General features: G+C 41.3%; 1 protein-coding gene across 2 annotated transcripts; it reads left to right on the top strand.

Annotated features, from left to right (window-relative positions):
• The first annotated feature begins 1,942 nt into the window (after window positions 1–1,942).
• LOC124034640 (geranylgeranyl transferase type-1 subunit beta-like) lies at window positions 1,943–22,310 on the top strand. 2 transcript variants are annotated; one of them, XM_046348081.1, is made up of 9 exons: window positions 1,943–2,098; window positions 5,054–5,172; window positions 11,957–12,024; window positions 12,429–12,580; window positions 13,020–13,152; window positions 14,249–14,294; window positions 16,536–16,720; window positions 17,448–17,556; window positions 20,443–22,310. In XM_046348081.1, the coding sequence occupies exons 1-9, from the start codon at window positions 1,971–1,973 to the stop codon at window positions 20,589–20,591; spliced, it is 1,089 nt and encodes a 362-aa protein (XP_046204037.1). In that variant the 5' UTR covers window positions 1,943–1,970; the 3' UTR covers window positions 20,592–22,310. The 2 variants fall into 2 exon arrangements, with proteins under 2 accessions (XP_046204037.1, XP_046204038.1); XM_046348082.1 differs by lacking the exon at window positions 17,448–17,556.
• Window positions 22,311–22,528: the final 218 nt, after the last annotated feature.

Below are 22,528 nucleotides of genomic sequence, written 5' to 3' on the forward strand. Positions count from 1 at the left end.
TACTGTATATAGCCTCTCTACTGTATATAGCCTCGCTACTGTATATAGCCTCGCTACTGTTATAGCCTCGCTACTGTATATAGCCTCTCTACTGTATATAGCCTCTCTACTGTATATAGCCTCTCTACTGTATATAGCCTCTCTACTGTATATAGCCTCTCTACTGTATATAACCTCGCTACTGTTATAGCCTCGCTACTGTATATAGCCTCTCTACTGTATATAGCCTCTCTACTGTATATAGCCTCTCTACTGTATATAGCCTCTACTGTATATAGCCTCTCTACTGTATATAACCTCTCTACTGTATATAGACTCTCTACTGTATATAACCTCTCTACTGTATATAGCCTCTCTACTGTATATAACCTCTCTACTGTATATAGACTCTCTACTGTATATAACCTCTCTACTGTATATAGCCTCTCTACTGTATATAGCCTCTCTACTGTTTATAGCCTCTCTACTGTATATAGCCTTACTGTATATAGCCTCTCTACTGTATATAGCCTCTCTACTGTATATAGCCTCTCTACTGTATATAGACTCTCTACTGTATATAGCCTCTCTACTGTATATAGCCTCTCTACTGTATATATCCTCTCTACTGTATATATCCTCTCTACTGTATATAGCCTCTCTACTGTTTATAGCCTCTCTACTGTATATATCCTCTCTACTGTTTATAGCCTCTCTACTGTTTATAGCCTCGCTACTGTTATTTTCCACTGCCTTTTTACTGTTGTTTTTATTTCTTTACTTACCTATTGTTCACCTAATTACTTTTTTGCACTGTTGGTTAGAATCTGTATTTAAGCATTTCACTGTAAGGTCTACTACACCTGTTGTATTCAGTGCACGTGACAAATAAATTTAGATTAGATTTGATTTGTGAAAAAGTAGATTGTTGTATGGATTGTTACAATTGTGGTGGGAACCATGAAGCTACATCTTTGAAATGCCAGAAGAAGGCGAAAGAGAATGAGGGTGCCAGAGGCAGGGCTGTCTAGAGCATTTCATATCAAATTCAATTTTATTTGTCACATACACGTGTTTAGCAGATGTTATTGCAGGTGTAGCAAAATGCTTGTGTTTCTAGCTCCAGCAGTGAAGTACTATCTAACAATACACACAATCTAAAGTAATGAAATTTACTTAAGAATATATCAATATTTTGATGAGCAATGCCAGAGCAGTATAGACTAATGTACAGTAGAATAGGACAAAATACAGTATATGCAAATGAGATGACTAATGCAAAATATGTAAACATTATTAAAGTGACTAGTGTTCCAATTATTAAAGTGGCCAGTGATTTCAAGTCTATGTATAGGGCAGCAGCCATTAATGTGCTTAGTGATGGCTATTTAACAGTCTGATGGCCTTGAGATAGAAGCTGTCAATGTAGAGGCTGTCAAAAGAGTTGAGGGAACGAATTGTCTGGAGACTCCACGGTGTTGGATAGGCCTTCACTGCAGCCTGCAGAGTTTGCCTCTTATCAGCAGGATCCAGATACTGTATGTTACATATGAATTTTTAAGTAGGTGGGTTTTTGGCAATGGTGATTAATAGCGGTGCCGGAGTGGAGAAGAAGTCCAGTAAGATTGCTGTCATTTTGTCTGCGGCAATGAGCTATAACAAGAATGCGATCTGCGCTAGAACGGTTCCTGGGATTGAAAGATCTTTCAGTGGTGGAGTTATATGGAGTGCCACCCTCTCATTCCCCACAGCCTGAGAAGGGAGATATGGAATTTTGTTTATTAAGAAGTGGGACTTATTTTTTATTTGTTACGTTTCAGTTTGTGTGGAATAAGGTCCCAACTCCCCATTTTTGCCTGTACGGTTTCCTTTTTCGCCCCAGGCCAGTTGGTGGCGGTAATGCACCATAAACGTTGGATGCCAACCGCCGTTAAACCGCAACAAAGAAGGTTGCAAAGCCTGTTTACGCGGAAGTTGTTTCACACTCAAAGATGGCGGAAGAAGAGAACCCGCTTGCCGAATTTGAACAAATTGACTTTTTAAAAGATCGACATGTACGATTCTTTCAAAGATGTCTTCAAGTTTTACCAGAGAGATATTCATCATTAGAAACAAGCAGGTACATATGTTGGCATGAATAATTATCTCTTATTTTCATTTGACAACGTCTTCGCTAGCCAGAATGCTAATGAGTGACAGACGAGCCTGCCAGTGCCGCTGTCATCAGGCCAAAAGTGTTTTTTGTTCATTAACGTTAGCTAGCTATAGCAATTTTCAGACAACATACTCAATATAAAAATGGCAACTAAACATTGGTGCTTTTTGCAATGCAACCAACTTAATTAGCTTGCTACCGTTAAGGTACGTTTTATGAACATCCTATTATCTCGAGATAGTTAGTCTGTCAGGCTAAAATCTAACTATCACATAGTTGGCCAACTTTAGATTTGATTTAGTTATGGTCACTACTATCCGTGATCCTTGGGACATCCCTGGCTTAAACCCTAACCGAGGAACGCTCAACTCCGTTCTTTTATATCGAGACGGATATAAATACAGTTTTTTAATAAACGTAAATCAAATACAACCGACTGTTTCCTTGTTGAGAACATTTATATTCAATTTTGGAGCAACAGCAATGAGCAAACAGTAGGTTGTATTTGATTAACGTGTAATGACTCAAGACGGAGCCAGATATAAAAATAGTCTAACCAGAAGGAAAAAACCATCCTCCTACTACTGCTGGCCGTTGCAGATTCTGCCATTACAATCCCAAAGTTGCAGGCTACACCAGGGGCTGCAACCTTTTCCATTTGGAGTGTCAATTTATCATACAATTTCTACGGATCTGCTGCCAGTTACGATTTTCATGGTTAATACAAATCTAAAAGTAATTTATATTTCCATTGCCAATAATGTAATATTGCAGCCTGCAGGTAGAAAATATCCTAATACAAATAAATCACATTGGCTACACATGGCCTGTCTGCAAGGAACTTCAAACATTCTATCAACTTGGTCCAACCTGAAGCTTGCTCTAACAAACTTGCAACATTGTATAAAATATCCTGGACCCTCGGAGTTTCCTGCGTCCTGAGCTCCGGACAGACATGGCTGTAGGCTATTTGTGCAAGGGTTGAGAAGTCATCAGGTAGGCCTATTTTATCAAGTTTCCACCAGATCAGAAAATGCCCTTTTTTCCCTCTTTCAAATGGAGTTGATATCAAAAGGGAGATAACTGGAAAGGTTTTTCAAATAGGCTACATTGAGGAACTATTGTCACTCTCAATGGATGCAAAAACAGACTTTGTTTACTTGCTGTTTGAGTAGAAAAAAAAGTACTTTGAGAAGCTCCACAGTTCATTAGTGGCGGTGAGTTAAGACTGTCAGATCCCCCAATGGGCACATTTATAGGCCTACATTTGCATGCAGACCAGGTAGCCTAGGCCTAGTTCTATATGTAATCAGGTGCATGTACTTACTCACGATTGACAAGAGCGCTCCAAACCAAACACAATTAATAAATTGACAAAACTTAAATGGAATGAAATTAACCAAAACTTGTTTCTCACAAGGGCGGCAGTGTAGCCTAGTGGTTAGAGTGTTGGACTAGTAACCGAAAGGTTGCAAGTTCAAATCCCCGAGCTGACAAGGTACAAATCTGTCGTTCTGCCCCTGAACAGGCAGTTAACCCACTGTTCCTAGGCCGTCATTGAAAATAAGAATTTGTTCTTAACTGACTTGCCTAGTAAAATAAAGGTTAAATAAAATTAAGTGTAGCCTAGGTTGTGTGCTCTGCAAACAAAGTGTCCACTCTGACAATGAGAACAGTAAAAGACTGTAATAATAATATTTTGAATGTATTAACAGAAATTAGGGTAACCAAACAAACAAGAAATTATGAGAATTAACGGTAAATGTACTGGTGATGCTGGTGTGGCCTCACTGCGGCCTCCACAATGGGTTATTCCACTGAGACGAGCATCAATCAATTGTAATTTTCTTTGCAACTGCTCTACAAAAAAAGTTATTGCTCGAATCAACAGCTTATTGACCAAACAGTTGACCAGTCGAGGAAATGGGGTCAGCCCTAAATTCTACACTTTTTAATGAAATATGTTAAAATTGTATCTGAGTGAGAATGTGGAGGTCAGGGACCCTGGGCACCTGCCAGGTCGGTATTCGGCCATGATTACTACAAGTTTAGATAGCTGGATAGACTTAATACCTATATAAAAATGTTAGCTGACATGGCTAATTGAGTGACTGTCATTGACTGACATAAACTGTTGATACACAACCACATTATGAAATTGCACCTGGTGTATTTTACTGTTCTTACACTCAATAGTAAGTTGTTTTTCTTTGGGTCGGGGCCCCCTAAGCGACCACTTATGTCACTTATGCCTGAAACCGTCCCTAGGGTTAAGGTAGGGATGTCCAAAGGAATCTAGATGGCACAGACCCGATGGTGACTCTGTTGTTGGTAGAAAATCCTGCGACCAGTTATTAAAACTCTGCCTCAATATGAGAACTGAATTGAGCATTCCACAGCTACCCTAACCTTTTACCCTTACCTTAACCATTGTAAACGTCAACTTCAGTGGGGTAGGGACGTACCAGTGATCCATGTTAGCACTGACCATTCAGATATAGCTTGCTAGTTGGTGGCCATAGCTGCCATAGCTTGGTGGCTGTAGCTGGAGTTCTGCTATCATGCCAACTCCCTGTCACTCATTCTGTCATTGTCATGCCAACAACACATACAGGTCTGGACTGGGACCAGGCTTAGTTGATCATTTAAAAGCATAGATACATAATACAGCACACATTATTTGTTGATTAGTGGTTTTCAAAAACAAACTAGCTATCTAAGTGTTGCACTTGGATTGTTTGGAGTCCTATAGCTATCCAACTAACAAATGGTGTTGGCTATCCAGCTGTCATCATGTAAAGTAACCACTCATATGATTTAGTTTTCAGTTCTTACCTCAAATATGCTGTGGCTAATTCAAATAGTATAATATTACCTGGTGAATAAATGTTTGTTTTACCTTTGTCCCTCCCTGTCTAGGTTGACCATTGTGTTCTTTGCGCTCTCTGGTCTTGATGTCCTGGATTCTCTTAATGTAATAGACAAGCCCAGCTTGATTGAATGGGTCTACTCACTACAAGTCATTCCTACAGAAGACCGTAAGTGCTGCGTTGTAGATTATATTGTTTTTGGCCATTCATGTTTCAACGGCCTTCAGGAGGCTTCCAAGCACGCACACCTAATTCACTTAATTTTGGTGGAACAGAAGAAGGGCGAACTTAACAGTCAGCTAAAACCAACTGAGTTTTTTTGTATCCCTTGGTAAACTGTTGGCTACTAAAATGCAACCATTTAGCCTAGTCTTCTCTGGTTTAGGGGTTATTTGCTCTCTACTCTTAGATTATGTGCATAATACACTGTGCCAAGTACAGTCGATCAGTGTGAATTCTAGGGTCATTTAGCTATAACAGTGGACAGTATATTAAAGGTTTAGGTCATCCATATATCACACGTGTAAATCATGCAGTACAACAATGCTACACATTACTCCCTGTATTTTGTGTTAAATGCTCTACAACAAAGCTTTCTTAGTGTCCGTTAAGCTTTCTCTACCCGTAACCTTGTTCTGAACACCTCCAAAACAAAGGTCATGTGGTTTGGTAAGAAGAATGCCCCTCTCCCCACAGGTGTTATTACTACATCTGAGGGTTAAGAGTTTTTGGGAGTATACTTGAGAGTATGGCTAGACGGTGCACTGTCCTTCTCTAGCACATATCAAAGCTGTAGGCTAAAGTTAAATTTAGACTTGGTTTCCTCTATCGTAACTCTATCGTAAAGCCAAACTAACCCTGATTCAGATGACCATCCTACCCATGCTAGATTCCAGAGACATCATTTATAGATCGGCAGGGAAGGGTGCTCTCGAGCGGCTAGATGTTCTTTACCATTCGGCCATCAGATTTTCCACCAATACTCCTTATAGGACACATCACTGCACTCTATACTCCTCTGTGAACTGGTCATCTCTGTGAACCTGACGCAAGACCCACTGGTTAATGCTTCTTTACAAAACCCCTCTTAGGCCTCACTCCCCCCAATCTGGGATATCTTCTGCGGCCCTCATCCTCCACATAAACACCCGTCACATTCTGTTAAAGGTCCCCAAAGCGCGCACATCCTTGGGTCGCTCCTCTTTTCAGTTTGCTGCAGCTAACGACTGGAACGAGCTGCAACAAACACTCAAACTGGACAGTTTTATCTCAATCGCTTCATCAAAGACTTAATCATGGTGACTGTTACTGACAGTTGTGGCTGCTTTGTGTGATGTATTGTTGTCTCTACCTTCTTGACCTTTGTGCTGTTGACTTTGCCCAATAATGTTTGTAGCATGTTTTTGTGCTGCAAGTGCTACCATGTTGTGTTGCTACCATGCTGTTGGTACCATGCACCATGTTTTGCTGTCTTAGGTCTCTCTTTATGTAGTGTTGTGTCTCTCTTGTTGTGATGTGTGTTTTGTCCTATATTTATATTGTATTTATTTATTTTTTAATCCCAGGCCCCTGTCCCCGCAGGAAGCCTTTTGGTAGGCCGTCATTGTAAATAAGAATTTGTTCTTAACTGACTTGCCTAGTTTAAATAAAATAAAAATGTGTCAGACATTGATACAGGTTGTAGAAGCGCTCATATGTACTAGAGTTTGCGAGGCATGTATTTGGCCAGCAGCCATACTTTTTCACTTGCCCCACGCAACATCCTGTAGTTTGCATTTTTTAAAGAGCTCACTCCTCTGGATGATGGGTCAACTCTGACCATCTGCTCAGTGCTCACTTTTTAAATTATTCAGGCACTGAACGCAAATCAAATCTTATTGGTCACATACACATATTTATCAGATGTTATTGCGGGTGTAGTGAAATGCTTGTGTTTCTAGCTCCAACAGTGCAGTGATATACAACAATACACACACGTCTAAAGGTAAAAGAATGTAATTCATAAATAAATAAATATTACAACAAGCCATGTCGGAGGGGCATTGACTAAAATAGAGTAGAATAGAATACAGTATATACATATGAGATGAGTAAAGCGGTATGTAAACATTTATTTAAGTGACTAGTGTTCCATTATTAAGAACTTATTTGTCCATTGGACACAGAAAGCTACAAACATATGTTACTTGTCTGGCCTGCTAATATTCAGGGAATGACATCTCTCCTTTATAAAGCTGACCTTATAGCTAGCTACCCGCTAGATGGCAGCATTGCGCCTAGTTGAGTTGCCCTGCAGCAACAGACAATGACTTGTGTTTATGGAGTGTTATAAAATAGTATCAGAGTAGGAGTGCTGATCTAGGATCGCTTTATGAATATGGGATCTGATTTTAGAACAGTACACACAGAACCTATTTATGCATTAATTTCCATAAATTTAATTTATTATTATTAAAGGTTATTATTTTTTTTAGGTGGTAAGATCAGCTTTAATATTGCAGATACAGTGGGGCAAAAAAGTATTGTCAGCCACCAATTGTGCAAGTTCTCCCACTTAAAAGATGAGAGGCCTGTAATTTTCATCATAGGTACACTTCAACTATGACAGACAAAATGAGAGAAAAAAATCTAGAAAATCACATTGTAGGATTTTTAATGAATTTATTTGCAAATTATGGTGGAAAATAAGTATTTGGTCAAAAAACAAAAGTTTATCTCAATACTTTGTTATATACTCTTTGTTGGCAATGACAGAGGTCAAATGTTTTCTGTAAGTCTTCACACACTGTTGCTGGTATTTTGGCCCATTCCTCCATGCAGATCTCCTCTAGAGCAGTGATGTTTTGGGGCTGTTGCTGGGCAACACGGACTTTCAACTCCCTCCAAAAAAATTCTATGGGGTTGAGATCTGGAGACTGGCTAAGCCACTCCAGGACCTTGAAATGCTTCTTACGAAGCCACTCCTTCGTTGCCCGGGCGGTGTGTTTGGGATCATTGTCATGCTGAAAGACCCAGCCACGTTTCATCTTCAATGCCCTTGCTGATGGAAGGAGGTTTTCACTCAAAATCTCACGATACATGGCCCCATTCATTCTTTCCTTTACACGGATTAGTCATCCTGGTCCCTTTGCAGAAAAACAGCCCCAAAAGCATGATGTTTCCACCCCCATGCTTCACAGTAGGTATGGTATTCTTTGGCTGCAACTCAGCATTCTTTGTCCTCCAAACACGACGAGTTGAGTTTTTACCAAAAAGTTATATTTTGGTTTCATCTGACCATATGACATTCTCCCAATCTTCTGGATCATCCAAATGCTCTCTAGCAAACTTCAGACGGGCCTGGACATGTACTGGCTTAAGCAGGGAGACACGTCTGGCACTGCAGGATTTGAGTCCCTGGCGGCGTAGTGTGTTACTGATGGTAGGCTTTGTTACTTTGGGCCCAGCTCTCTGCAGGTCATTCACTGGGTCCCCCCGTGTGGTTCTGGGATTTTTGCTCACCGTTCTTGTGATCATTTTGACCCCACAGGGTGAGATCTTGCGTGGAGCCCCAGATCGAGGGAGATTATCAATGGTCTTGTATGTCTTTCATTTCCAAATAATTTCTCCCACAGTTGATTTCTTCAAACCAAGCTGCTTACCTATTGCAGATTCAGTCTTCCCAGCCTGGTACAGGTCTAGAATGTTGTTTCTGGTGTCCTTTGACAGCTCTTTGGTCCTGGCCATAGTGGAGTTAGTAGTGTGACTGTTTGAGGTTGTGGACAGGTGTCTTTTATACTGATAACAAGTTCAAACAGGTGCCATTAATACAGGTAACGAGTGGAGGACAGAGGAGCCTCTTAAATAATTAGTTACAGGTCTGTGAGAGCCAGATATCTTGATTGTTTGTAGGCGACCAAATACTTATTTTCCGCCATATTTTGCAAATAAAATCATAAAATATCCTACAATGTGATTTTCTGGATTTTTTTCCTCATTTTGTCTGTCATAGTTGAAGTGTACCTATGATGAAAATTACAGGCCTCTCTCATCTTTTTAAGTGGGAGAACTTGCACAATTGGTGGCTGACTAGATACTTTTTTGCCCCACTGTAGACGGTGGCTTCCATAAATGCAATTGTCTGCATCATTTCCAATCCCCTCCCCCCCATATATGTTTGTGTGTGTGTACACACACAGGACCAGTCAAATGTCGACACACCTACTCATTTCAGATTTGTCTTTGTTTTTATTGTTTTCTACATTGTAGAATAATAGTGAAGACATCAAAACTATGAAATAACACATCGAAGCATGTAGTAACCAAAAAAGTGACAAATCAAAATATATTTTATATTTGCCTTTATGACATCTTTGTACACTCTTGGCATTCTCTCAACCTGCTTCATGAGGAATGCTTTTCCAACGGTCTTGAAGGAGTTCCCACATATGCCGAGCACTTTTTGGCTGCTTTTCCTTCACTCTACATTCCAACTCATCCCAAACTATCTCAATTGAGTTGCGGTCGGGTGATTGTGGAGACCAGGTCATCTGATGCAGCACTCCATCACTCTCCTTCTTGATCAAATAGTCCTTACACAGACTGGAGGTGTGTTGGGTCATTGTCCTGTGGAAAACAATTTATAGTCCCACTGGAATTCTAAATAAATCACTGACCGTGTCACCAGCAAAGCACCACCACACCTCCTCCATGCTTCACAGTGGGAACCACATATGCGGAGATCATCCGTTCACCTACTCTGGCTCTAACAAAGACACGACAGTTGAAACCAAAAATCTCAAATTTGGACTCATCAGACCAAAGGACATATTTCCACCGGTCTAATGTCCATTGCTCGTGTTTCTTGGCCCAAGCAAGTCTCTTCTTATTATTGGTGTCTTTTAGTAGTGGTTTCTTTGCAGCAATTTGATCATGAAGGCCTGATTCACACAGTCCCCTCTGAACAGTTGATGTTGAGATGTGTCTGTTATTTGAACTCTGAAGCATTTCTTTTGGCTGCAATCTGAGGTGCAGTTTATTCTAATGAACGTATTCTCTGCAGCAGAGGTAACTCTGGGTCTTCCTTTCCTGTGGCTTTCCTCAGTTTCATCCCTTGATGGTTTTTACGACTGCTCTTGAAGAAACTTTCAATGTTCTTGAAATGTTCTGTATTGACTGACCATCATGTCTTAAAGTAATGATGGACTGTCGTTTCTCTTTGCTTATTTGAGCTGTTCTTGCCATAATATGGACTTGATCTTTTCACCAAGTAGGGGTATCTTCTGTGTACCACCACTACCTTGTCACAACACAACTGATTGGCTCAATAAGAAGGAAATAAATTAACAAATTAACTTCTAACAAGGAACACCTGCTAATTGAAATTTATTCAAGGTGATTACTCATGAAGCTAGTTGAGAGACAGCCAAGAGTGTGCAAAGCTGTCATCAAGGCAAAGGGTGGCTCCTTTTAAAGAATATATTCATATATTTTGATTTGTTTAACACTTTTTTGGTTACTACATGATGCCATATGTGTTATTTCATAGTTTTGATGTCTTCACTATTATTCTACAATGTATAAGATTGTAAAGAAATAGAATATTGACAGTATTTTTTACAATAGTAATCTTTTGTTTGTTTATGAGGTCCCATCCTTCAGCTAAACCCCTCCCATCTATCTCTGAATATTTGCCATATATTTTTCAACTGTGCTGTTTCACAAAAGTTCTGAGCATTTCTATTCTCATAGTTTCAACAGATACACATTTTTGCTAAAAGTGTTATTATATTATTGATCAATAAGATTTTTTAAATCACCCAGCAGTGCTATTTCCAGAGTTAGCTCCAGGTAAATGTTGCAATTCTTCAGCCATTTCTGAACCTGCATCTAAAAACAAGCTGCATATGGACAGTACCAAAACAAATGATCTAATGATTCTGTCTCTTCTCAGTGAAACCTGCTGATCTGGGATGGTTGTATCCCCCCCATATATATAACATTCTATTGGTTGCAAGAATTTTGTATAATAATTTTTTATTGGAGAAACGCAAAAGTTTTGAATCGAGCATCGTTTTGTTTATCAGTTAAAACAAATGTGCCATGGAATCGGTACATCAAATCTTTTCCCAGCTATTTTTCAGTCTATATGGTCCTTAAATGAAACTGGTATACTTTTTTATTTATCCCAATTTGCTTTAACCAATTTGGTCTTTAATGCAGAGCTGACAGACAAGTTCCTTACTTTCTCCCCCTTCCACCTGCCTCCATTTTTGTGGTAATGCTGCAATTAGTTGGTTGTCATTTTGAGTAGAGCAGACATTTCCATATATTATTCGTTAGCTGCATGTATGACAACTTCACCAGTCCTATTTATGATATAATTTACATAGATTATACCATTTAAAATATAAATACGAATATTGTTTTTTTTATTATCAATTAGTATATTTGAGTTTAACCAAACTATTTGTTGGTACTTGTTCTCTTTTTTGGTGGATTAAACTGAAATTGCAACCAACTTTCTATGGCTTGTTTTAAAAATAACGATATTCTGGAGATTTCATTTTAAAATAACTGAATGTGATAGGTTGTAATCTGAATAAAGGGAAAAAAGCTCATCTTGAACATGGGGTGAGACTTTCTTACTAATCTGCTAGAGTATCAGTTTGGATTAAAGTATACGCCTTTAGTGAGAATTCTAATGCTTTAATATTTAATCATTTCTGCCCTCCAAATTCATATTCATTATATAAATAGGCCTGTTTAATTTTGTCTGACTTATCGTATAAAATAATATTTTTTGCTCATATAATTTAAAAAGCAAGATGCTAGGTGTAAGCAGGGCCATAGTTAAACTGTAGTATGATTAAGGAGTTAATCGGGTGATCTTTCCATTTTTATGTCGTCTGGCATTACCATTGTTTCTCATACAACAAAATCCAATTCAAATATTTTGTGTGCCCCCCCCCAGAATCCAATTTAGGACGTTGTGGGTTTCGAGGGTCATCACACATTGGAGTTCCATACAGCACCTCCAAGGTATTGATCTTGAAACACATCCTTGTTCAACGTATTGATTAAGTGGTTGCCATTAAAGGTATAGTTTGAAATGTTTTGCAATATAGCCCCTTATCTACTTCCCTAGAGTCAGATGAATTTGTGGATACCATTTATGCGTACAGTAGGAAGGAAGTCGGAGGTAGTTTCATGAGCCAATTCTAACTAGTGTTAGTGCAATGACTGGAAGTCTTCGGGATCAGCTAGCATGCTTCCCTTTAAATGTCTTTGGCTGTGTTGACACAGGCACCCCAATCTGGTATTTTGCCCAATGATTGACATTAGTGCTGATCTGATTGGTCCAAAAACTGTTTAAAAAAAAAATTGGTCTGTCTGTGTAACACAGCCTATATAAGCTAGCTGATTCAATCAATTTGCCTCCCCAGGGCCCAGGAGTATCCCACCCGTATGACAGTGGCCATGTGGCCATGACGTACACTGGCCTGGCCTGCCTGGTCCTACTGGGGGACGACCTGAGTCGTGTCAATAAGGAGGCCTGTCTGATGGGCCTGAAAGCCCTGCAGCTGGAGGACGGAAGGTAAACACCCAATCACTCTCCACTCTCCTCCTCCATATCTACTAACAATGAGTTAGTGTTTTTCTTTCTTCCTGGTAGTGTCTTGAGCAAGTCACTTAACATGCACAATTGCTTCAGGGGCACTGTGCCTGATCCAATGCTTCCAACCCAATGAGGGGTGGGTGTTAGGTTGTGAGCATATTGACACATTTCAGTTGTTCTTGGACAAGTATTCTTCTTCTGAGTTTTTGGTACTTTATAGGTCTTTGTGCTTTATGTGAAAGGAGACCCTGTTTAACCATGTCAATGGGGGCGACCACTGTGTCAGACAGATCACGCGTCTTGTTTGAAAGTATTGTTCTGAGAGGATTTAACCAGTGAAACACTTTGACACATCACACCTCATCCTTACTAGTAGAAAAAAAAGCAATTTAACATCTGCCGTGATGTCTGATTCCAGTTTCTATGCGGTCCCAGAGGGAAGTGAAAATGACATGAGGTTTGTGTACTGCGCAGCATGCATCTGCTACATGCTCGATGACTGGTCAGGCATGGACATCAAGAAGGCCATCGACTACATCAGGGGAAGTATGGTAAGTCAGCTGTTTCACTTAGTCTCTGTCATCAAGCGTCCTGCGGCCCTGAGCCTTGTCAGTATTCTCTAGAAGGGTTCAATCCTCAACCGCTGACCTCTTCCTACTAAATGTACTCTCAAATACTCAAATCTACTTGCTAGATTGTACAACTGTTTTAAACCAACATTGGTTTAACACAGTGTTTATTTCTCGTATCATAGACATGACAGAGAGGTAGGTCTAGGTCAAACAGCTCATCTTGAAGGTACATTGGAATCAAAGGGCCCTCACCTGTTAATAGCCTGACTTTAACAACCCTCTCTACAGTCCACGACTTCAGAGAGAAACAGTTCACACAGAATTCACCCCAAAACAAAATGGCTGAGGGTTTTGTTACCATCCTGTCTTCATTCTCCCCTCTGCAAGTCACAGGGGGCTGGCCAGACGGGGGTTAGGAGAGCAGGCATACTGGATCCTGCTGGGTCTAATGATAGTGATGGTCTCCCCTGTGACCTCCCCTGTGATCCCCCCCCCCTTCGTTCCTTTGTAATCCAGCAGAGGATGATATAATCCAGTCTACAGTCCACAGGGCAGGCAGCGGTATTCCTGTTTAGGTGGCTGTAGTGGATAACACTGAGCTGTGGTGTTTGGACCATGCTGTTGGCTGGTTTTTAAGAGCACTCAGAGGTTATTCTCAGATGCCTATTTATAGAGGATATGATCCCACGGGAGGAAAGGCCTTTACCGCACTCTAATCCTCTTACTCATTCAAATTTGGTTGGATTTTATCTCCTGGGACATGGAGCTCCAGTAAACCTCACTACCTTCAAAATTGTTACTTCCTCATTGTTATTGTCCCCAAAGCTGGTCTGTCTCATCAATTGTGTGTATGAAGTGTGGTTTTGTACGGTATGCAAGCAGCACTGTTGACATGGATTGCTCCACGTGGTTAATTGAGCAGCTTGTTTCCTGATCTCTCTTTACATCATAGATCACATCTATCACAACACACTTGATCTGAAAGTTATTACATGATTTCAGTGATGGCTATCCATCCCTCACATGGTCTTTGGTGCTATGTTTGTCTAATAGAATGTTGTTTTTACTTCCTTAGTCGTATGACAATGGCATTGGCCAGGGGGCTGGATTGGAATCGCATGGTGAGTATGACGTGCAGCACTTGAGATTGATGGATATTATGGTCCTAGAAAGGGATTAGTCCAAAACCATATTAGAACAAATGTCCTTTTTAAAAACATTTTTTTATCGCTTTGCTACTATTTTTCCCAAGTATGTGGTACATTTTCACAACTCTTAGTACAAAACTCCAAAACTGGTCACACAACTTGTAACACAGCCAGTCTGTCATTCAAAACCTGTCATGGTGCATTCATTTGGATTGTAAACCACACAACCATTGATTCAAAATGTTAGTTGATTGTGAAATGTAATGAGAACATTTGTTTAATCACCAAAATACATATATATACATATATACGTGAACAACCCTTTCAATTTGTGGATTTGGCTATTTCAGCCACACCCGTTGCTGACAGGTGTATTACATCGAGCACACAACCATGCAATCTCCATAGACAAACATTGGCAGTCGAATGGCCTTACTGAAGAGATCAGACTTTCAACATGGCACCGTCATAGGATGCCACCTTTCCAACAGGTCAGGTGGTCAAATTTCTGTCCTGCTACAGATGCCACAGAAGAGTGGAGGCTGTTATAGCAGCAAAGGCGGGACCAGCTTCGTATTAATGCCTGTGATTTTGGAACGAGATGTTCGACGAGCAGTTCGACTTTTGATCATGTAGTGCATATTTTCGATGTAGTCGTTTTAACTACTAGCTAATCCGGAAGCAAACAATTTAAGATACGTGTTTTTAAATCGCCCTTAGAAGTGCTGAAGTTAGGCTTCCCGAGTGCACTGCCTCGTAGCGTTGTGTTATAACCAGCCGTGACCGGGAGTCCCATAGAGCACAATTGGCCCAGCATCGTCTGAGTTAGGGGAGGGTTTGGCTGGGGGGGGATTTTCTTGGCTCATCGCGCTCTTGCGACTCGTGCTGGCTGGAACCTGACATTGTCCCACACGATGACGTCCTACCACACCATCTTCTGAGATAGCTGCGCTCATGGAGATGTTTCCCCCACGTTGTCCAGGAACTTGGACGGTCGCCTGTTGGTCGATGAGGTTCCGACCCACGAAGCTGTTATTTGGCCAGGTTGAATCCCGCTTCATCAACAAAGATATACTTGTGATTCATGATTCACAGCAGCATTAAGCACTATCACCCTCCTAAAAATACATTTTGGTTAGTTAAATTTACAGTATAGTTCCAGAATGATATTGTGAAGTAGCATGTGCATTAATAGTAACAGTAATACAGTATACAGTGCTGTACCTGAACATACTCGGCCCACAGCTGTTTCACCCGGTCGCTGTTTCTCTCAAAAGGCACCAGGTAAATGCCTTTCATAGATACCTGGTACCTCTTCAAAAAGGCGGGTGATTGTTGGTAGGCTGATGGATGCCACATTGGCAAAGGTGTCCTCGTTCTCCTCAAAGACGTGTTTTATTTCAGACAGCCGTATGTCATTTCTGGCCCTCACCGTTTCCACCACTGCCCACTCCTGCTGGTTGGTCAGCACATGGCCACGCCATTGTGAACATCGCATTGTGAAAGGCAGTTACTGAATATGAAAGGTATTTCTATATGAAACACTGATTAGGTTTGATGAAAAAATGACTGTGTGATTTTGTGTGTTGTATTTAGTCAATTGAAAATGTGCTTAAAAAGTTTTTTTTTTGGGGGGGGGGTACATTTGTTTTTTTTTAATGATATGTTTTGGAGTTTTGTACTAAGAGTTTTGACATTTTACCACATGCTTGTGAAAATAATACCAAAATGAATTCCTGACAATGAAACCCTATTATTCCAGGGAAACCCTCAGGCTTAGCTAAGGTACTGCTGGGAGAGATTTGTGTAATGAAACCATGGCACGTTACACAAAGCATTTCTATCAGTTCAACTCAAGTAATAAAAAGAGAAAAAAAAGTGGAAATTATAGCATTTTATTCAACCCTGGATGCAAACTGTACAATTTCTTTGGAGGAAATGGCTTGATTATTCGTATTATCTCAAATAGGTAGGTACACGCATTCCTCTTAACTATCTGCAGAGTGCAAGGTCCTCCCCTCATTGTTAATGGCCTCCACACAGAGCTGTTCCCCGGGCCTCTGCATCTCCCCCCACAATTACAGCTCTGCAGTTGGGAAGTGATAAGAAGGTTCTGATGCTGATGTTGTGACAGTTGAAAAGGGAAACGGGTGATGGATAGTGGCGCTGTGCCGGTGGCTTATAAACCCTGTCATTAAGCATTCTGTCTGCCAGGTGGGTCCACGTTCTGTGCCATCGCAGCCCTGAGTCTGATGGGCAAATTAGAGGAGATGTTCAGCCAGCGCGAGCTGAACAGGATACGCCGTTGGTGCATGATGAGACAGCAGAACGGCTTCCAAGGCCGCCCCAACAAGCCCGTCGACACGTGCTACTCCTTCTGGGTGGGCGCCACACTGGAGGTAACAGGAACTATGCTGGAACCTCCGCAGACATACCAGCGTACCATTACAGTCCATTAACGTTGCTTTAGTATCGAAGCGTCCAGTCAATTAATAAAATATGTTGGTAGTATGCTGTGATGTACATGTAGCAGCCCATACTCCCCTTATGTTAAAAACCTTTTTGGAGTGATGCAGTTCAATGTGTGCCAGTGCTGTTACAGATGGTTCGCCCCCCAATAACGGTGTTGTTCATAATGTCATAAATAACAAGAAAGGTGCATCCAATGTGACTGGGTGGCATTAGCATACGGTCTGGGAGCTCTCACTAAAGTGTCAGTAATCGAGACAGTGATGGCGTGTTTAGCCAACTGTCACTGTGCAATGTTTATGGAACAGGAGACGGTCAGGAATAGACCTGAGTCTTGAGAAATGGGCTCTGGATACATACAGTGAGTGTACAAAACATTGAGTTGCACCCCTCCCCCCACCCACAGAACAGACTCAATTTGTCGGCGCATTGATTCTACAAGGTGTCAAGCGTTCCATGGGGATGCTGGCCCATATGGACTCCAATGCTTCCCACAGTGGTCAAGTTGGCTGAATGTCCTTTGGGTGGTTGACAATTCTTGATACACACAGGAAACTGTTTAGTGTGATAAACCCAGCAGAATTGCAGTCCTTCACACACTTTGTTGTGTCTACACTTGACCCTTATAATCCTAAATCTAACCTATCCCATTCTCAGCTCCTAGATGTCTTTCAGTATACTAATTTCGAGAAGAACCGGAACTACATCTTGTCCACTCAGGACCGTTTGGTGGGCGGCTTCGCTAAGTGGCCAGACAGTCACCCAGGTAAGTTTACAGGTGTGGAGAGGGTGGGAGGCAGTGTTGGCCTTGTTAGTGGAAACCTCTCCATAAACCAACACGCAGGTGTGGAGAGGGTGGGAGGGAGTGTTGGCCTTGTTAGTGGAAACCTCACCGTAAGCCAACACGCAGGTGTGGAGAGGGTGGGAGGGAGTGTTGGCCTTTTTAGTGGAAACCTCTCCGTAAGCCAACACGCAGGTGTGGAGAGGGTGGGAGGGAGTGTTGGCCTTGTTAGTGGAAACCTTTCCGTAAGCCAACACGCAGGTGTGGAGAGGGTGGGAGGGAGTGTTGGCCTTGTTAGTGGAAACCTCACCGTAAGCCAACACGCAGGTGTGGAGAGGGTGGGAGGGAGTGTTGGCCTTGTTAGTGGAAACCTCTCCGTAAGCCAACACGCAGGTGTGGAGAGGGTGGGAGGGAGTGTTGGCCTTGTTAGTGGAAACCTCTCCGTAAACCAACACGCAGGTGTGGAGAGGGTGGGAGGCAGTGTTGGCCTTGTTAGTGGAAACCTCTCCGTAAGCCAACACGCAGGTGTGGAGAGGGTGGGAGGGAGTGTTGGCCTTGTTAGTGGAAACCTCTCCGTAAGCCAACACGCAGGTGGCTGGGATGTCTAATTGATGAGGTGATTGTCCAGAACGAGCCCTCAGGACACAGCAGAGGAACAGGCCTCACAAAACAGGAACTGTTTGCTTCTCAGGCCATGGAGAAGGAGAATGTAGAGAACAATAAGACAAAACTGTTACGCAAAATGATTGTGAGTGCATACAGTGTAGTCTAATAGTAGTTTTAAAATAATTTTGTCCCACCAGTGTGTATGTAGTATTTCATAGTTTGTATGTTGATTGTCTAAAGTCCAAATGCAGTTAAAATATATTGTACACAGAAGCACTAAAAATAAAATCTTCGTCATCATTGAAGTACACATGAATAATTTTAAAAACATTTCCACGGGACCTTGAGTCATAATTCATGTTGAAATGGCTCTTTTAATTGATTTGGATGTCTGCTTCCAAGCTGTTGTCTTTTCATTATAATTCAATAATGGTATATTTGACAATGCCTGGAAGGCTTTTAGTAGGGTCCCACGGGAGATGGATCATGGTGCATTATTTATGCTCCCTTAAAGGGCCAGTCCAACAACAATGCATCCATTGACTGTTGTAGTTGTTGTTATTACTCACAAAGACTGCAATTTAGGTAGTAAGTATCATGTACTTGGCTGTATGTACTGTTCTTCTCTCAGGTAATGTGTACCAACCTATTCATAGGTTCCTAAGAAAAGAGAAATCTTGATAAATTTAGGATTACTATTTTAAATCACATTAGAAGTTCTATAGAGTAGAAGACTTATCAAAAGACAAAGTATGGAAAAGTGTTGCCATCTACTCAAGACATATACTAAACAAAAGTATAAACGCAACATGCAACAATTTCATTGATTTTACTGAGTTACAGTTCGTATGAAGAAATCAGTTAATTGAAATAAAGTAATTAGGCCCTAATATATGGATTTCACATGACTGGGAATACAGATATTCATCTGTTGATCACACAATGGGCATCTGGATCTCGTCACAGTATTTTGGTACATTTAAATTGCCATCTATAAAATGCGTTTGTGTTTTGTCTGTGGCTTATGCCTGTCCATGCCATAACCCCACCGCCAACATGGGGCAATCTGTTCACAAGGTTGACATCAGCAAATCACTCGCCCACACAATGCCGTACACGTAGTCTGCAGTTGTGAGGCCGGTTGGACGTATTGCCAAATTCTCTAAAACGATGTTGGAGGCGGCTTATGGTGTAGAAATGTAACGTTCAATTCTCTGGCAACAGCTCTGGTGGACATTCCTGCTGTCAGTATCCCAACTTGATAATTCTGAGGCATTGTGTTGTGTGACGAAACTGTACATTTTAGAGTGGCCATTTATTTTCCCCAGCACAAGGGGCAGCTGTTTAATCAGCTTCTTGATATGCCACACCTGTCAGGTGGATGGGTTATATTGGCAAAGGAGAAATGTTAATTAACAGGGATGTAAACAAATTTCTGCACAAAATGTGAGGAAAATATACATTTTGTGCATATGGAACATTTCTGGGATCTTATATTTCAGAGCATGAAACATGGGAGCAACACTACATGCTGCGTTCATTTTTTTGGTCAGTGTAATTGGGAACAGACAACCAGATGTATTGGCAACCTGCTAATTATCATGTCAAGATCTGTTTTATTTATAAGCGTGTAGTCAGTCCATCGTGATGGGTTGATGTATGCTGTTTTAACCTGTTTTGGTAGCATGTTATATCATCTCTATTATTTACTTCATGGTATTTTACGTACGGCAAATGTAAGGTTGTTAAAGGTGCTGTGTGGAACTGGTTTTCTATGTGATTTAAAAGCCCATGGCCACGTTCCAGGCTGACTACATTGCAGACACCTGCCATATGTCACAATGCCTGGATAGGTGTTTAACATATCTTGCTAACCACATAATTTGGGCTCCCGAATGGCGCAGATTTTCTAAGGCACTGCAGACACCCTTGTTCGAATCCAGGCTGTATCACAACTGGCTGTGATTGGGGGTCCCATAGGGCTGCGCACAATTGGCCCAGCGTCGTCTGGGTTTGGCCGGTGTAGGCCGTCATTGTAAATAAGAATGTGTTATTAACTGACTTGCCTAGTTAAATAAAGGTGAAATGCATGTTTTAAAAATCATATGACATAGCAATCTGATGTCCAACTGTGCAGTCGGTGATGTGGAACTACATGAAATGGACCTGGAACGCGACCAAAGCCACAGTGCCTTTTTAAAGTGGCAGGTGCTGAGGCGTGTCACTTGGCTGACCTACTTTCCTCCTCTCTCCCGTCTGTTCCAGACCCACTGCACGCCTACTTCGGGATCTGTGGCCTGTCTCTGATAGGAGAGGCCAACCTGCGGCGAGTTCACCCCGCCCTAAACGTGAGCCAGAGGGCCTTTGAGTATCTGCAGCATCTGCACCGGACGTGGAGAGGCACCTGCACCTGACGGCCAAACCCCTGTGCCCTGCCCCTGCCTCCAAGCACTACCACAGCCCCTAAGCCATGCACAGCCCCCCCCCCCCCCCCCCCAACTTACCTTAGCAATAGAAACGATAGTGGGTACACAAAGGACACAGTCCCACTGAAATGGTTGGGAGAGGTGAATAAATAAATGATCGGGTCCATCAATTATTGAGAGCAAACTGGTGGAGTAGACGCTCAGGCCGAGAGAGAGCTCATTCTGCTTAGTGTCACATGAGCCAGATTCAGTGATCTGTTTTTGCTTGATGTGTTGACTTCCCTTCCTCTGAGCCATGTTCTTTAAAAGACTGAACTTCTAGCTGCTAGATCAGGGATGGGCAACTGGGGATGTGCACCCTTGTTTGTAAGCCCACGGATCAATTTCCCAAAATATTATTTTGAAGTAAAAAATGGTGGAATTCACTTGGGGTTTTAACTTAATGTTGAGGGTTAGAATAGTAGAATACACAAGGTCAAATTTCTACATTTGGTTGTGCATCAAAGTTTTTCCTCTTCTGTCAGTCGCTGACGGTCACTGAATTAGCCCATGCCAGCTAACATTTGTAAGATTGGTAAATTAGCTGGCTAGACTATCTAACCTGGTCAAATTACAGACAGTGGGACCCCTGTTGTTTTCTTAGTCGTTCTCAATCCGATATCATATTCAAAACTGCTAATATTTCTCTCTATGGCAAATGAGTAGAATTGCAAGAAATGTGTTAAATTGTTAAGTCTTATCTCCGCCCCATGGCAAAATGTGTAGAATTGAGTAAAATGTAACTCTAAAACAAATTATCGCCGCTGTCAATACTGGGGCCTCTAAGATGTTTTGCTTGAAACAACATTTCACTCAGGGCCCCCAAATGGTTAGGGCCAGCTCTGACTACATGTTGAGGTATGGAAGTATGTATGCAGAGCCACTGCAGCCCTTCATGATGAGTTCAGATTATTTGTGGACCCCCCCATCAAAGTTGCCCATCCCTGAGCTTGATTCACTAGGTTTGTATTCTCAAAAGATCTCAGAACATTTGAATTCATTTGACTGACTTTTTGCCTCTAATTGTGTGTTCTTTGGTGAAAATGTTCTTGTCGAAAACCAACATGGTCGCTACACCAATCAAGCCTCTTGTATTTATCCAGGATCAGTGTGTTTTTAGCATCTGTATTTTGTTAACCTGTGTAGGTGGCTCCAGATATATTAACCGATGTAGGTGGCTCCAGACATATTTTCGGGTTATGGCAGTGTGCTGTGCTCCTCAAGGCTGCCAAGTTCCTCAGACTTAATTCCCTTCTCTGAAATGTGCCTCACACAGCAGACTCTGGGCTCTCTAACCTGGGAGGGTCCTTAATAACTGTATGGACTTGCCTGTCACTGCAGATGAGTGTTATTGAGTCAAAATACACATGAATGTTTGCCTCGACATGAACAACTATATAGAAATAAGTGAAATTGAATTTATTTTTTCTATACTTTATAGAAATATTGAGTGTAGATAATATATAAATATCAATGTCATGTCTATCATGCAAGTGCTCAAAATCTAATCGTTGCTATTTCAGTGAGATAGGAGGATTCGATATGCAATGTTGATATGTGAAATAAATAATAGCATATTGTCTTTATCATGTCAAATCAACTTAACATGTGCTAAAACTGGCTTGGCAGTGCATATTTATGTGAAATGAATAAAAATGCCTAACTTTTCTTTGGTTCAGTGTGAGTTAGTAGCCTGTTAATGTTTCTGTGAAAATGAACAGTTAATTGCCATAGTTATGTCTAAAATCTAATTGAGGATATTGACCTTTTTCTGCTATAAAATGTATATAGCTTCCGACCTTTCATGTGACATCACATAAATCATATCACTAGCCCTAGGAGTACTTTACTTAGGTTACATAATAGCATCTGTTTTTCCCCGTGAA

This window comes from Oncorhynchus gorbuscha, linkage group LG04, assembly GCF_021184085.1.
Source record: "Oncorhynchus gorbuscha isolate QuinsamMale2020 ecotype Even-year linkage group LG04, OgorEven_v1.0, whole genome shotgun sequence".
Lineage (NCBI taxonomy): Eukaryota > Metazoa > Chordata > Actinopteri > Salmoniformes > Salmonidae > Oncorhynchus > Oncorhynchus gorbuscha.